Here is a 16,693-nt window from a genome sequence, read left to right as displayed (position 1 = left end):
ATTATCAGAATCTTACTATATATGTATATGTTACTCACATATATATACTATTAACTAGATGCCCGACTTGGTTTCCATACTTGAAGCCAACAGTCATAATGCAGATTGGGCATTGTTTACAAGCCGATGTTATCAATGTTAATGATAACAGACAAAATTATAATTTATAATAATTTAAAATTTAAATTATTTAATCACACGGTAGTACTACTAGTACTTGTACTTCTCGTAGGAGCAAATAGTTTAAAAGTACTCATTTAAAGTGTTTGGTAGTAGGTATATTTTTTTCTAAAATATTATATTAGTAAGTTTTTTAAAATATTATTATGGTGTACTCGTGTAGTGTACATTTGTGCACAAACCGTTCGAAACCCGGAGGTCGAAAAATCCACTTTTTCCAGTATGTATCTAATATGTTTCATTAGTATATATATGTATTGATAAAATATTTATATTATATTTAATATTATTAATAACTAGATTTCCTCTAAAAAATCCATCACGAGCCCAGCAATGGATCCAGGCAGTTGGCCAAAAAGGGTTTATTCCCACACAATACAGCAAAGTTTGCTTCGATCATTTTACTAAAGATCTGTGATCTTACTATATAACAGGGGTGGCCTAAATCGCGGCTCGCCACATAGACTTTTGCGGCTCGCATCTTATCGTAACATTTTTACAAATAAATTTTAGATTCTGAACGAAGTGAGTGATGAACGTATTGATTTTACAATGATGTATGTTTTTTTTTTTTGTGTGTGTCTGTGTACAGCATAACTAGTCGAAATAATGTTTCAATTTCAAACTTCGGGGTAGGTTTCCGATGGAAAAGTGAATATCCTTGGTGCATTATGGAGGTAAAAAGTAAACATTTTCCAACAGTTTTCAAAAAAATAATTTATTTACGGAAAAACGGGAATTTTTACACAAAATCAGTTATCGACCGAATCGATTTTTTTATATGGTTGTAATCCAAAAACTAATCACTGTAAATATTTAAAATTTTCTCCAAAAGTTTTTGTTAGTGTTATCTATATACAGTTAAATTTTCAAAAATTTTTGACTTTTTTTGAGTTATTTATAGACCACTGAAATTTTCGATTTTTATGCGAATTTTTTTTTTGAAGTATCGATAAAAATTTTTTGGCCCTATCAAAATATTTGAAAATTTTATACAAAGTTCCTCATATGATATTCTTATAGTGATTACAAAATTATAAGAATACATAGGCACAATTTTTTTTTATTAGCATTTGAACTTTGAAGTTCAAATTTTGACGACAATTCGTCAATATATACATTGTATATATAGTCAAATTGACGATTTTGTGAATAGCAAATCAAATAAGTTCTAGGAATTTAATTTTAATTGTATCATTTAAAATTATTATTTTATTATTAATTTAAGCTTTATACTCTTAGTAATACATTTTATTACTAATTAAATTTAATAGGAAGCATGTAAAAGATATTAAATGTTATACAATTATCAAAATTATCAAAAAAATGTATTGTCTACTTTAGGCCCTTACAATATATTCCACCCACGGGTCACTATATTCCTAAATTTGCACCTGAATACATATATATTACGCTCAAGCTCTATTTTTACATTCCAGTAAAACTTCCTATTAACCTTTAACGGATTTCTATAAGTTAAAAACTCCTTACAAAAATTATTAACTGAAGCTGATTTTAAATTATTGTTAAATGTTAATTTTATAGAGTTATTTCCCGTAGTATTTAATAATGGCATTACATTTTTCAAACAAAAATATATCGTTATAACAAATAAATTTTTTACGTGCATAAAATATTAATTATTATTTGATAACTGTTAACAATGCTACTATTAATAATGCGTGTAAACAATATATTATTATTTACTTTCATTTGAAAATGTTGTGCTTATATGTATATAACCACAAACAGGCCTATGAATATTTGTAGATACTTTTAACACAGAGAACCAAATTTTATCTTTTATTATTATAATTTATCATGATATCTAATACAAGTTGGAATCGTGTTTAGGCATTAGAATTGCGACAATACGCAAAGTGAGATGATGAGATGACCATGAAGGGACATCCGACACGTATATTATATCCGTTATAATATGATATGATATATAGAATAACGTGGGTAGCATCCACCGACTATACATGGTCACTTAATATAACTATAATTAGGGATAAAAACTCTCCTCATACTGACAAGGATTTGTCAGACACGGCAACACACGAGCTAGAAGCAACACCCCATATATCGCAACTAGATTTTAATGTGTTAATAATTTAATTGGACTTAACAAAACTGTTGAACGTATTTTAACACACAATTATAATTAGTGTGTGTGTCTGATAAGATTTTCAATTTAAGTTAATAAAAAGGTATGGAAATTGCATTAAAAGATAGTTTAAAATATGTATTTATCTCTAGAAATACAATTCATTTAAACTAAAACTATTAATCAATTTACTAAAGTTTAAGGTTCCGTAGTAAATAAATCAGTGAATTTTTATTTCGGATTTAACCGATATTCAAAATCGGTATCTAATATCGGTCTCAAACACTGATTATAGGTAATATTCCACTAAGCTTATCAAAATTTCAAGTTCTTAAAATTCAATATTTATAAATCAAAATACTCCAAAATATTCTGTTTTCTAAAAATTGAATTAAAATGCATGTTGTCAACCATATTTTCCATAAATGTTGATATTTTTTTAAATAATGAGTTCAGTTAAATGGATCACTTAATATATTATTATAAATAATTTTATTTTTATTGAAGAATGTTCTACAAATATCTAAGTATATCATCAATTTATAGTAAGTCATTACAATATTAAACTCAATACTGAAATTAGTATTTATTATTGTTAATAAAAATTAATAGATATGTAACGTGCCACGTACAAACAGTAGAATGATGTCGTATCGGATAGGTTGTTGTAAAATAAATGAAGACTCTTGAAATTATTCTAAGTGTTTTTTATTAAAAATTATTCTAAGTCCAATTAATTAAATAATTAAACTTGTGAAAAATATTCTAAGTCCAAATGACAAAACTATTGATCTGGGTGACGTGAAGGTGCTCGCTCTAACTCTGGTGGATCACGTCTGAAATGTCCCTAATCTGGATCCCCTTATATATCGTCCAGAGACCCCCGCGATACCGGCAGGTCCCTGCTGGTCAGCGTCACCTGCATCCGCTTCTTCCCACGCTTTGCGTTATCTGAGCGACGTCGTGTGTTAATCATATGTCGATGATTTCCTGTCAAATCATAAGCGTACGTGCAATGATGCTGTATGTGACCATGAGTGATACCGCTGTATAATATTATCGATGCGGCCAGCGTTTCTAAGAAAAGTTACTCCGCTGTTTTTAAGTTTTTTTGATTAGTTTTCGCCTTTCACTTTTACGCCTAAAATTACTGATCATATTTGTTTTAACGAACTCGTCCGTGAGTTGTAAGAAATATTCCCCATTTTGGATTTGGTCATTTATTATCTACGTTTCGATGCCTATGTATATTATATTTAATAAATGAGACATCAGAGCACGTTGCAGATATGAAAGTTTATGTACAGCAATTTTAATTGTTTAAACGCTATTGGTTCTTTTAATCTAGATCAATATAAAAATGGTTTAAAAAGAGTTATTAAACTATAAATATAATACATTTAGAACATTTTCCAAATCTAATGAATTTAATAATTAAACCTGTAATTTTAGATATTAAGAGGAGCGATGAATTTGCCTACCTATTAATCTTACAAGTACCTAAGTAAGTTTTTTTTATTGTTATTATTATATTTTTAAAGTTCTATTTATTGAAATATTCACGAATTAAGTATTATAATAATTGAATATCGCATATTATTTCATATTTCAACAATAAACACCTTAAAGGCACAAATGTATGTTTTATGACATATATATTTTAATCATTTAATCATGTATTGATTAGTAGAAGAAAAAATAGAATAGGTCTCATAAATTAAAAAAAATATACCCAAGTCCCAAGTATTTATATTATAAGTATAGTAAGTATGTAGTAATGGTTATTTAATTTATATCTTATCTTAATTATTATTAATTCGTAAAATTCATACTACTGTAACAAATTATTTTACAACTGTGGTATTTAAGTCTTGACGTTAAAATCGTTATCGTTTATTGCGAGTACGTTTAATACGTACACTTGTGAATCTACTATTAACTTTGACACTTCATCACATCTCGCTTATATACAGGTTGATTCTTTTATCAAACAACTCTCGTTATTTCAAAAAGTATTGATTTTTTTTTTCAAATTTTTTTTCACTCTTAAATTAATAATAAAAAAATATCAACTTTTGATTTTCAAATGGCAACTTATATTAATAATTGCATAAATTAATAAAGCAATTTTTTCATGAATTTTCCCGTTAAAATATTTAACTTTCGTTGATCCGTAGATGAGTTATAGCAGCTCAAAGTTGGTTGGTTTTAAGAAGTTTTTAGGTGTTATACATCAGTACTAATTAGTCAGAATTGGGATTTTTATTTGTTAAGTCCAGTAGCTATAATAGTAATGAATTCGATATCGTCGACCACATGGTGTAGCGGAAAGTGGTGATAATATTTTTTTTTTCGCATCATACAGTCAATCAACGTGCTTCTTATTTTCTCTACTATTTCTGTATTGGTTATTATATTGAATGCTTTTTAACCTATCTTAACTACTCGAATCTCGAGATTAAGTACATCAGTCGTAGTTAGAATGCATTGATCTTTACTTGAAACCCCGCAGGACCGTTCAAACTGTTCAAAGCACTGAGCCGTTGTCACATCTCATAGACGTCGACAATAATAATTGATTCATCGTCGATTTTATGTATAAATTCTGATCGTGGGTATGGGTGATTGCTCAACTATATAAGCTTTAAACAATTTTTAATTTATTATAATCTATATTTCATACTATAAAAGCAAGTCCCGATTTTGGCGATTTTAGTACCACTTTTGTTAGGGAACATGTCCAATATTTTGAGATTTTGAGATTTTAACAGAATTATGTTAGTATCTAAACACACTATTTTTTGAGAAAACGAAACATATTATCTAGGTATGTGTTCCTATAGTAATAGTACGTGTAGTGCGTTGTGCGTACCTATCTTTATTATATTTATTTCGAAAAGGGAACATAATGAGTTACGAGTTACACAAAATAAGTTTTGTGTCTCTCCTATAAAATTTGAATTTTGACATAATATTTTTTTTTATATATATAATATACGTCAAAATTCAAATTTTATAAGAGAGACACAAAACTTATTTTGTGTAACTTATTATGTTCCCTTTTCGAAATAAATAAAATAAAGATACATATATACTATTACTATTGTAACACGTAGATATGTTTCATTTTTACACCAAATAGTGTGTTAGAATGTTTAAACACAAATATGAAATAACATATTTCTGTAAAAATCTGAAAATGTCAAAATATTGGACATATTCCCTAACAAAAGTGGTACTAAAACCTCCAGCAAACTGTCAGGTACAATAGTAAAAAATTTGGTGACGATAGGTTGGACGGTGTGGATTTGTTTGCGTGACAAAAAATCGGAACTTTCTTTTATTATAGTGTCTATATTTAACCACCTATATTGATTGTATAAAATAAATTTAAACTAAAAACCGTTAAAATTAAAAAAAACCCACTTCTATCTTTTCAAAATTTCACTTAATCCCCAAATAAAATTCAAAATACCTAACCCTGATCGAACATTTTTTCGGTATTTATTATATATAAACTGAACGGATTCTCACCAGCATATATATAATATTGTGTAGTGATTTTCACTCTTTACCGTTAAAGTATTTTCATTTGGTCGATTTGCTATCTACACACAGTTTACGGTTAGTCACTGCCACCGCAGAAACACGAATTTTTGGCCGACATTCGCAGGTTTCGGCTCCGACGTACTGACAGGAAAGTATTACTTTTATAGGTAAGCGGTTCTGCCACTACTTTCTCCACACCAACCCTTGCTTCTGCTTTATAGATACGCGTAATCTGCGTTATGCGTTGACACAATTTTTTCTTCTATTTTATGTCGGTGACAATGTCGAATTCGGCAATTGACGCATTACCTCAAAATCCGGTGGTTAAAAATATAAAAAAGGGCTGGTTTGGGACCTCTTTGTAAGACTCAGAAATCGTATATCGATATATCTGAGTCCGTAAGCTCCTCCACCATGACAAGGTGGGTTCCGTCGGAGGAGAACCAATAAGTACAAAAAACTGAAACCGTGAAAGTCACTTACAGTAATTTATTTGTCTATTGGTAATACGCAATAGAGGTTGATGTATTTATAACAAAAAACATATCACTTTTATTTTTTAATACTAACTATTGTACCAACTTATAAAATAAAACCACTATTATTGACTTAATATCAATACTGTACCAGACTCGGATCCAGTCTACATTAACAGGGAAGATTATACATATGTATTATATATATTTACTATTTAGATACCTACTAGTAAATATGATTATGTAATAGTACTTACTACTTAATGCAATAATTCCTTATTAATTATAATGAATACCTTTTTTTTCATAAACTGCATCGCTGACAATAATATTAATATTGTTATCAATAATTTATAAATTTATGTTAAGCCCTGGTTGTAAGAAACCAGGGCTCTATAATAATAAAAGAGGAAGATTTGTGACCGAATAATACAACATAACATTTACATAGAATAACGCAAAATGTTAAATTTAATTAAAATAAATAGGTAGGTAACACATTTTGATACAGCCAACAGAGGGGGTTACCGCTCCCCATTAAATCCACGCCTGTGTTCTATGCCATATATTAATAAATTTTACAATTTGCTTTGATTATTTTGTTATCATGGGTACTACTGAGAGTACTACAATATTCAACAATTTAGGGCACTAGATAGATTTTAGATAAAAATTTTCTAAAAATTATCTAACAGTTTTTTAAAAAAAATCGGTAAAAACAATAAAAAGTGACGGAAACACGGGCATTTTTACGCAAAACCATTTTTGGACAAAATTAATTTTTTTATATGGTTGTTACTCAAAAATGAATCGTCGTAAATACTTGAAATTTTCACCAAATGTTTATATAAGTATTATCTATATACTGCAGTTAAATTTTCTGCAACTTTTTGAGTTATTTATTATAAATACGTAATAGACAACTGAAATTTTCGATTTTTCTAAGTATTTTTTTTTTTTTAAGTGTCGATAATGGACAATCGATTTTGGGTGCACAATAACACTTGCAATTTTTTCAAAGTTTCTCATAAATTATTCTTATTAGAGTTAAAAAAATCAAAAATCGTTGGTCACAAATTTTATTTATAAGCGTCTTAAATAAATATAATATAATATTACGATTTATCCTCAAACGATTTTCAATATTTGTTATTATTCAAAAAATATAAGTCGTATGTACTTGAAAATTTCACCAGTTCTTTAGATTGGCATTTTCTTTATATAAACTATACGATGGTTCTTTGGGTTTATTAGGTATAAATGATAAATATTTAACAATATCCAGTAAATTGTAGATAACTACGCCATTAATGGAACCAGAGCAATATTTGATTATAATTTCTATAATAATGATTATATAGTATAGACGTTAGATTGATTGATAAAATAATCCAGTTGAATATTGATTAACAAAATTTGTTTTAAAATTATTAATTATTGTACACAATAATTAAATTGTTTTAAATACTTAGATTAATTCTAAAATACTAATAGATATAATATACTATATACATATCACTATACATAGTATTATTAATACTAAATTATATTATATCCATGTATCTATAGAGTTTGGGAAAATAATTCAATCGATTAGTAGAATTTCTCAACCCGAAAACATTTCTATTAGATAAATAATAATACATGGCTTGAATTAAAAACAATTGATTAAGTTAATTACGTGATGCTATTAGTAACGCGTGTTATTCAAACATTCGATTGATATTTATATTATTTGTAATTTGTCTGTCATTAGTCATTGATTAATTTACAAATAGAGCTCGTGATATTTCATTAAATACTGAAAAAATGGATTTAATTCACGATTTCATTGAACCACCGACGTCTTTTCCATATCGATACAGAAAATGTATGTACTGTAAAAAATCAAACATCTTCAAGGCAGTATACAAATGTAAGGACTGTCGAAAAGTATGCCATCGCAATTGTTATAAGGCATTTCTAGAAATGAAGTTAAAACGTGAAGAAGAATTAGAACTCGTGAAATCAACTATCGAAATAATTAGCAATAATGAAATCGTTAAGAAGACGACGCACCAATGGTAAAAAAATATGTTCATATGTTTTAATAATAATACAGCTTACTGGTCGGTTTTATAGCAAAACATCTCATAATACAATTTGTAGGTAACAATATTTTAGAGACGATGACATAGTCTTTTTTTTAAATTTATACTTAGTTAAAAAGTTACACACATTTATAATAATTAATAAAATAGGTTTTACAAAAAAAAAAAATTAGCGAAATCGGTCAAGCCGTTCGCACGTGATGCCGTGACCCTATAGTGTATTTAGGATTTTGTCCAGGGGGGGGATATACGTTGGAAAACATAATTTCCTCGACGGTGGGGGGAAGGTACACTTACCAACATTATTAAACTTACGAGTAAAAAAAAGACCAAGGGGGGATCTATCCCCCATATCCCCCCCCTAAATACGCTACTGCGGCGTGACCAAGGGAAATAGGGATTCATTTTTATATATAGAGATAATAATCATATGTAATACAATTTTACTATTTATTTTTTTATTTTTTCTATTGTATAGTGACATAGAATCGAACATTACTAACCATGGTTTAACTAATGAACTACCTAGTACAACATCTCTCAAGTATGATTATACTTAAATAATATGTTTACTTCTTATACGAGTATGTTATACGATTTTAATTTTTTTTTTATTATGTTTTCTATTGTAGATGCACTGACATTAAATCCAACATTAATGATCATCGTTCAACTGTATTAAATGAACTGTCCAGTACAACATCTTTGAAGTATGATTATACTTAAACAATTTTTTTACCTATTTCTAATACAAGTAAATCTATATTTTCTTAATTATTTTGTAGCGTGAATATTTTGAATGGTCGTAGAATAGTTGATATAGGTCATATTTTCAACGAAATTCAAAATATTCGTCATAGTGGTGGACTTGGATGTTCATTTTCAGATATGATTTTTAAAAGAGAAGAAATAAATGGATACTTCTCAATATTCTATTTTCATTGTAAAATGTGCGGTATCGAAAAACAAATATCTTCTGAAAATACTAAGAACATTGAATGCATTCCAATAAATAAAGCAGTAGTAAATTCAACAATAGCTATAGGTAAGACTATTCAATATAGAAAACACTTATTATAACAGCCCTATTTAAATAAAATAAAATAAAACTATATTAAAAGGTATTGGATATGCACAACTGTCTGAACTTTCGACTTGTATCGATATACCTTCAATGTCATACAATACATATCAGTCATTATTATCACCTGTCGGCGAAGTAGTGCATGATTTAGCGAAGGATGAAATAAAAGAGGTGGAAGATATATTGCCTGTCGGCGAAGTAGTGCATGATTTAGCGAAGGATGAAATAAAAGAGCTGGTGGAAGGTATATTGAGTGAAATAATTGCACCAAAAAGCGTGCATGAAATAGAAGAAATTAAAGGAGATGAATTGCAAAATTCAGAAAAACAACATAAGTCATTTCTGCAGACGTACCAAGATCCAAGTACCAGCTTAGGTGTTAACATATTGCAGGTACACCTATGATCCATACAATTATAATAATATGAGCATAATAGAACATACTCATATTCACAAATAGAATAATCGTACAAATAATTAGATTTGAATAGCCTGCAGGATCCCTGTAACTTGTCTAATGTATACACGTCTTAGGGGTTTTTGAACATAAAATGTATGTCTAAAGTTGATCAGTAAATTTATGGTTATAGGTTTTCACGATACAACACTCAACGTGTTTAAAGTGTAATACAAAATAATATTTATTATTGTTTTGTATAATAATTGTACAAAAATAATATAGTATATAGTGAGTTCTGTTTATTGTATCACTGGTTTATAGAATCAACTATTTATTGGAATCAAAAATAAAAATATCAAACCAAAGCTTATGTTACTAATGTTAAATTAACCTTTTATTAGATCAGAATCACATAAAGTACTAGATAATTGAATCACTTTTATGAACGTTCTATTTGTTTTTATTGTATTTAAAACTGATTTTAGTTGTTTTATTATAGGATTATATTAATTATATACGATGTACAACGTGCATTGTATACACATTATAGATTCAATTTTAAATAATTAAAATTATACATATATTATTATATTAATGTACATGGATTTTGATTTCAGGCTAATATGAAAATAAAATTAGTAGATTCTTAAGTACACAATCGAGAATAGATAGTTTCTTAACATTATTTTGATATATTTATTTTATTATTTTATCTTAAACAAAATAATATAAAATATATAAATTGATATTTTTCCATATAAATATGATTGAATCGTTAAAAAAAAATGTTTTGCGGTATTAACCGGTCAATAGAATTAAAGTGACCTAAACCAATGTTATCATACTAAGAGGAACTCACTGTATATTTATATTATGTAACAGAAATAAGATAGGGGGATCCCCTTCCAAAAAAAGATTAATTATGCAGATCATAATTCTAATAAATTTACGTAACCTGAAAATAATTCAATCATAATATTACTTAAAGGATGTACAACAAATCAAATCAAATAGAGTAGCTCTGGGTGAAGAAAATTTCACCTTAGAAGAAAACAAAGATATTTTGGCAGTAAACGAGGATACTAAACACGAAACAGGACTCGATGTACAACAAATTGAATCAAATGAAGTAGCTCTGGGTGAAGAAAATTCCGCCTTAGAAGAAAACAAAGATATTTCGGCAGTAAACGAGGATATTAAACACGAAACAGTCATCGATATTGATGCGAATGAACTGGAAAATGTTTTGGACGAACGGAGTCAAAAAAAGAGTTTCTGGAGATGGATAATTCCATTCTGGGGAAAAAATCAAGTCAAAACAAAATCAAGTACAATCAAAAGCAACGATATTTAATGCTCAATTTTTAAATATTTAATGCTCAATTTTTAAATATTTAATGCATAACCTCCAAAGGTATATTATATATTAAAAAAACATAGTTAAATATTAAGTAACCATAGGAAGTGTCATCACTGGATGGCTCCTTCCATTACAACAATATTACTTCCAATTGTACTTTTATCCTATACTCTTATTGTATTAATGATACAGATAGTATATTACTAGTAAAAATAAAAATAAAAGATTCTTAAGTTTTAAGGTAATATTAAAAAACAACCTAACTTATAGAAATGAGGTTTATTTTATTTTATTCAATACATAATGTCGTTTTATACATAAAGTTCAGTTTTGAAAATACATCAGAAAAATGATAACCTCCAAAAGTAATGACAGTCAGTCATGTTGGGCTAGATACGTTTTTTTTGTCCAAAATTAAACACGACCTAATGAATTAAGCAGTTATATAAAGACCAAGAAAATTTCACTCCGGAAGTATATAAAAAAATTCCGATAGCAACTATTTAGCTTTTAAGCAAAATCCATTTTATATTATTATAGCTTTAGTGTTATAGTGAATTTATCCATTATTAAACTGAAAGGTTAGAATATTATCTATGACATCTCATAATATTTTAGTAATATTATATAATTTCAAAGTTAGTTATGTTCATTTAAATACGGTGATAGTTTAGCCGCTATAAATGCAACAACCGAGGAAGCGTGTTTGCAGGAAGAACTGGAAGTTGAAAGTGATCGTTTAGCCGTCGGAAAGGCAAAACCGAAATGCCGATCACTATGTAAGAGCAAAAAAGTTTTTTTAGGTGCATGTTTTGTTGTGGAGCATAGTTTAAGCTTTTCGCGTTGTTAAATATTTAATTTAATTTTTTTAATGAACGAACCAATGAAATACTTTGCCGACCATGTGCATAGAATACATTATTTTAACAGTAATCAGCTTATATAATTAGTATATTTTTGTTTTGTGAATCAGAGGTGTAAAGTTTATTATAATATAACAAGCAAACCATGAAAAAAAAAAATTGCCTATTATATTATAATAAACTTTATGCCTTTGATTCACAAAACAAAAATTTACCAATTATATAAGCTGATTACTATTAAAATAATGCATTCTATGCACATGGTCGCCAAAGTATTTCATTAGTTAGTTCATTAAAAAAACTAAATTAAATATTTATATTCTAAAAAATCTTTTTATGCGCTTAACATAGTGATCGACGTTTCGGTTTTCCTCTCTAACGGCTAAACGATCACTTTAAACTTCCAGTTCTTCCTGCACACACGCTTCTTCGGTTATTGTCTACAGCGACTAAACTATCACCTTATTTAAACGAACCTAACTCACTTTGAAATTATATAATATTACTAAAATATTATGAGATGTCATAGATAATATTCTTACCTTTCAGTTTAATAATGGATAAATTCACTATAACACTAAAGCTATAATAATATAAAATGGATTTTGCTTAAAAGCTAAATAGTTAGATAGTTCAGATAGTTGCTATCTAAGTATTTTTATTCTGTTCTAGGAAAAAGCTCCATTTTATACCTTTTCAAGTACACATTGGGATTGAGTTTTGTTACGCATTGAATATTTGCAATTGATATCGAAATTTTTTTATATACTTCCGGAGTGAAATTTTCTTGGTCTTTATATAGCTGCTTAATTCATTAAGTCGTGTTTAATTTTGGACAAAAAAAACGTATCTAGCCCAACATGACTGACTGTTTTAATATATAATATACCTTTGGAGGTTATGCATTAAATATTTAAAAATTGAGCATTAAATACTCGTTGCTTTTGATTGAGCTTGATTTTGTTTTGACGATTTCCTCAGTCACTACATCTTTTTGAGCTTCTTTACAATGTATTTTAATTTAAAATATTAAAAAATATGTTCCTAATCGTCTTAAGTTATTTTTAATACAAATTACAAATGTGTAAAATCAATTGAATTGAACGTCATGAAATACTAACTTATTTCAATGATTTGTTTTTGACCATTCACTATGCTTTAAAACAATTGAAAAGGAATTTGAATAATGAAATATCAAAAACTCCATTTCAATTATCTAATGCCACTGGTGCTTCAAATTTTGTAATTTCTTTACACGTGATTGAAAACATGTCTTATGTAACCTTATTCGTATGCTTATCATTACAAAAAATAATATCAATTTGTCTTAATGTTATGTGCAAATTGATGACGTACATAAAATTATAATTAAAAAGAAGAATAACTCGGATAAGAGTTTTAAAAATATTTTTTCTGATTACAAAAAAGCAATATTTAAAGATGATATTATGCCTACCTCATCATTACGGTCCCTAGAGTAGTAGGTCTACAAACTTATTGTGATAATACGTCACTCGATTATATTATATACTTATTATTTTTATTGTCATCATTGAATAATTTTATTCTTCAATTAGAGAATATTTTTCTAAACATCATCGTTTAATGTCAACGTTAAAATCTTTAATTTCTATGTACTTAACTCAAAATACTACACAAATAAACATTGAAAGAATGTGTACTAGCTGTGTTAAAACGTGTATTGCATAATTTTGATACATTTGACGTTAATATTAAAATGTGGTAAACACAGTTCCGAAATGTATATCCTGATGATGATCCCCCAAAATCTTCATTAAGTACCATAAGTTAGACGTCTAAGAATTTCTAACCACATATAAAGTACCTTTTAACTATGTTATCTACTTTGTCCGTAAATACTATTGCTGCAAAGCGTTCGTTTTCAATATTAAGGAGACTAAAAACGTATTTAAGATAGAATATTGAACAAAACCGCCTGAATAGGATTAACGCTGATGAATATTTATAGCAATTATGGCATTGATACTGACGAGGTAATTAAAATGTTTGCATGACTACATCGTAAAGTAGATTTTATATTACCTACCTAAAAACTTATGTTTAATAATTAGATATGGAAATTTTAAATTTTAAACAGATAATCCCATAATTGGAATTGTATTAACTTTTTGTTAAATTTGTTACACTATTCTATGATTGCTTTAAATTGAAATATTAAACCTTTTGTAAAATAATAACTTTATTAGTACTTACCTTAAAAAACATTTCCAAGTTTACAATTTTTGTTCTAGTGAATCTTAACTTTTTATAGTTAGCATTATTCATTTGCATTGTTAATGATATCAGTTTTTTACACTTCATGTCCATTTCCGTCCAATTACTGCTGTGTAATGAAAATATTACTGAATCTTTCTTTAATCAAACAAAAATAAAAATACAAAGAATATTATGTATTATAAACTTTTAAACCTGTGATTAAATTTGTCACCGATGCTAATTATTTTCTACAATGTATAGTGTATTTGTAGTTGTTTTCAAACGAGCAGAATCAATAAAAATTACATATTATATTATTATTATGTATATTGGCTACATACATCAAAATTATATTTATTTTATTTCTCAAGTTCGATACATTTGAATGAAAATGTATAATATTCAATTCCATAAAAGCTCATGAGAAATACTAGTCTGATCGATGAACAAATTTATAATATTAAAACTAATAATGCATTGAACATTACTTGATTGTGTGAATTTCCAAATAAATAACACACCAAAAATATCTGAAAGAAGAATGAAGGGATTAGGCATAACATTTTTACTGTTGTAAGATCCGAAGATATAAAATTATCCATTCCAGATAACATCTAAAAAAAATTATATACATGTAAAATAATTATTTAATTAATCTCTGAACTGAGCGATGAAAATATTGTAATAATTACAATGATGTGTGTTTTTTTATTTTGTGTCTGTATATACCATTAATTGTTGAAATAATGCTTCAATTTAAAAATTCAGTGATGGTTTTTGGTTTCAAATTTAATTTCCTTATTGGTGCATATAGAAAAGATCAAATGTAAGAAGTTTCCAGCAGTTTAAAAAAAAACCACCAAAAATGTTTTGGAAAAACGGAAATTTTTATGCAAATAAGTTTTTGACAAATCAATTTTTTTAAATTATTGAAACTAAAAAAAAAAATTACTGTAAAGACCCGTACTTTAAATTTTCACCAAATTTTTATATTAGTGTTACTTATGCTCGATTACATTTTTAAAATATTCTGATTTTTTGGTGCTACTTATCAAACACTAAAATTTGTAAATGTCAAAAAGCAAATTTGGATGCCAAAAAATTTGAAAATTTTATACCTGATTTCATATAAGTTATTTTTTTTTTTACAGTTTAAAAAAAATCCAAAACCGTTTGTCACATTTTTTTTTATAAGCATATTAAAGATTCAAATTTTTGTCAAAATCACAAAAATTTAAAATTAATTTTGTTGTTGAAAATTCGTAAGCCCCTAACGAAAAATATGAACATGTTATAAAAGGAAAACTTTCTGCCACTCTAGATAAAGTGATAGCTATTGGATTTGATCCAGGCTTATCAACCAAACCATAAATTGCGATTAATTTTTTTATAGTATTTGCAAAAGAAGGTAAAGAGTTTTTATCCATCTTTGAAACAGTGTTTCCCCTTTCAATGTATGCTGCAATCATCAGCACAATGTCATGTTTCTTACTGACGTCATCATCTTTAATTTTAAACAATGCTAATGCTAAAGTTGATGGATCAAATCCTTGAATACTTTTTCTAAATGGATCAATGCCTTCGATACTTCTCCTAACTGCTTCAAATGACATCTTTAAATTCTTCAACTCTGCCCTCTGTTACTTGCTAGATCAACAAATTGAAGCAAAAATAGTTATTTATGTATCAGGTCAGTTGCTATATTGCTGTAATTAGTGTAATTTATTCGTATTGATTTTTTTACGTAAAACTACATCTACTTACTTTAGCAGAAATTAAATTTTTTATTATTAAGTCACTGATATTTTTGTACTTACTTTAAACTTTATTGAGAAACTAGAACCTTGAAAGGAAGATGTAATAACAATATACACTACAAATCAATCTAAAATAATTCTAAATGTCAAACGCCCATAGAACACCAAACAATTAAACACTATTAAAATAATAATATTATAATTTATTGTTAATATAATTCATGGTTAAATACACATGTGTGTGTAAAAATATAATAATAGCATTCTATTGTTCTATGACTTTTATGATAATAAAGCGAGATTTTTAGTGTGTTTTTTATTCCATGCGTAATATTTTTATAAAAAAGATAAATATTACATTAATGTTATATTAAATTTAATGTGCCGATCGCACACCAAAAGAGCAAAACTGCTTTAAGCAGTATTAGTCAACCTAACTCAGTTTTATTAAAGTTAGAATATAGGAAATTACGTCGCATACGCAACCCGATAAGACACAGTCAAAACAAAACGTTTTTGCCATAGTATAAGGAATATTATTCCTTATACTATGGTTTTTGCTGTTTTACATAGGATTTTACTATCT

At 27.4% G+C, this 16,693-nt stretch overlaps 1 protein-coding gene and 1 long non-coding RNA gene across 5 annotated transcripts; one reads left to right on the top strand and one right to left on the bottom strand.

Annotated features, from left to right (window-relative positions):
* The first annotated feature begins 192 nt into the window (after nt 1–192).
* LOC114124847 (uncharacterized) lies at nt 193–13,161 on the top strand. 4 transcript variants are annotated; one of them, XM_050199741.1, is made up of 8 exons: nt 193–400; nt 3,743–3,794; nt 8,181–8,378; nt 8,884–8,949; nt 9,038–9,115; nt 9,191–9,450; nt 9,527–9,882; nt 10,878–13,161. In XM_050199741.1, the coding sequence occupies exons 3-8, from the start codon at nt 8,188–8,190 to the stop codon at nt 11,241–11,243; spliced, it is 1,317 nt and encodes a 438-aa protein (XP_050055698.1). In that variant the 5' UTR covers nt 193–400; nt 3,743–3,794; nt 8,181–8,187; the 3' UTR covers nt 11,244–13,161. The 4 variants fall into 4 exon arrangements, with proteins under 4 accessions (XP_050055698.1, XP_050055696.1, XP_050055699.1 ...); XM_050199739.1 differs by lacking the exon at nt 193–400 and having other exon boundaries at nt 3,697–3,794; XM_050199742.1 differs by lacking the exons at nt 193–400; nt 8,181–8,378 and having other exon boundaries at nt 3,697–3,794.
* LOC114124831 (uncharacterized) lies at nt 2,924–15,997 on the bottom strand. The gene is made up of 4 exons (XR_007603815.1): nt 15,909–15,997; nt 14,839–14,880; nt 14,348–14,506; nt 2,924–3,280 (listed from the first exon to the last, which is right to left on the bottom strand). It is a non-coding gene; the product is annotated as an uncharacterized LOC114124831 (long non-coding RNA).
* Between the last annotated feature and the right edge of the window lie 696 nt (nt 15,998–16,693).

Source organism: Aphis gossypii, chromosome 2 (genome assembly GCF_020184175.1).
Source record: "Aphis gossypii isolate Hap1 chromosome 2, ASM2018417v2, whole genome shotgun sequence".
NCBI classification, from domain to species: Eukaryota; Metazoa; Arthropoda; class Insecta; order Hemiptera; family Aphididae; genus Aphis; species Aphis gossypii.
This window is presented reverse-complemented; position numbering and strand designations above follow the sequence as displayed.

Excerpts from the sequence above, each read along its gene's own strand:
- LOC114124847 (XM_050199739.1), top strand. The coding sequence starts at position 3,712 with ATGAATTTAATAATTAAACCTGTAATTTTAGATATTAAGAGGAGCGAT. Across the intron at positions 8,379-8,883 it reads AAGAAGACGACGCACCAATG|TGACATAGAATCGAACATTA; the intron begins GTAAAAAAATAT and ends TCTATTGTATAG. Across the intron at positions 9,883-10,877 it reads TAGGTGTTAACATATTGCAG|GATGTACAACAAATCAAATC; the intron begins GTACACCTATGA and ends TATTACTTAAAG.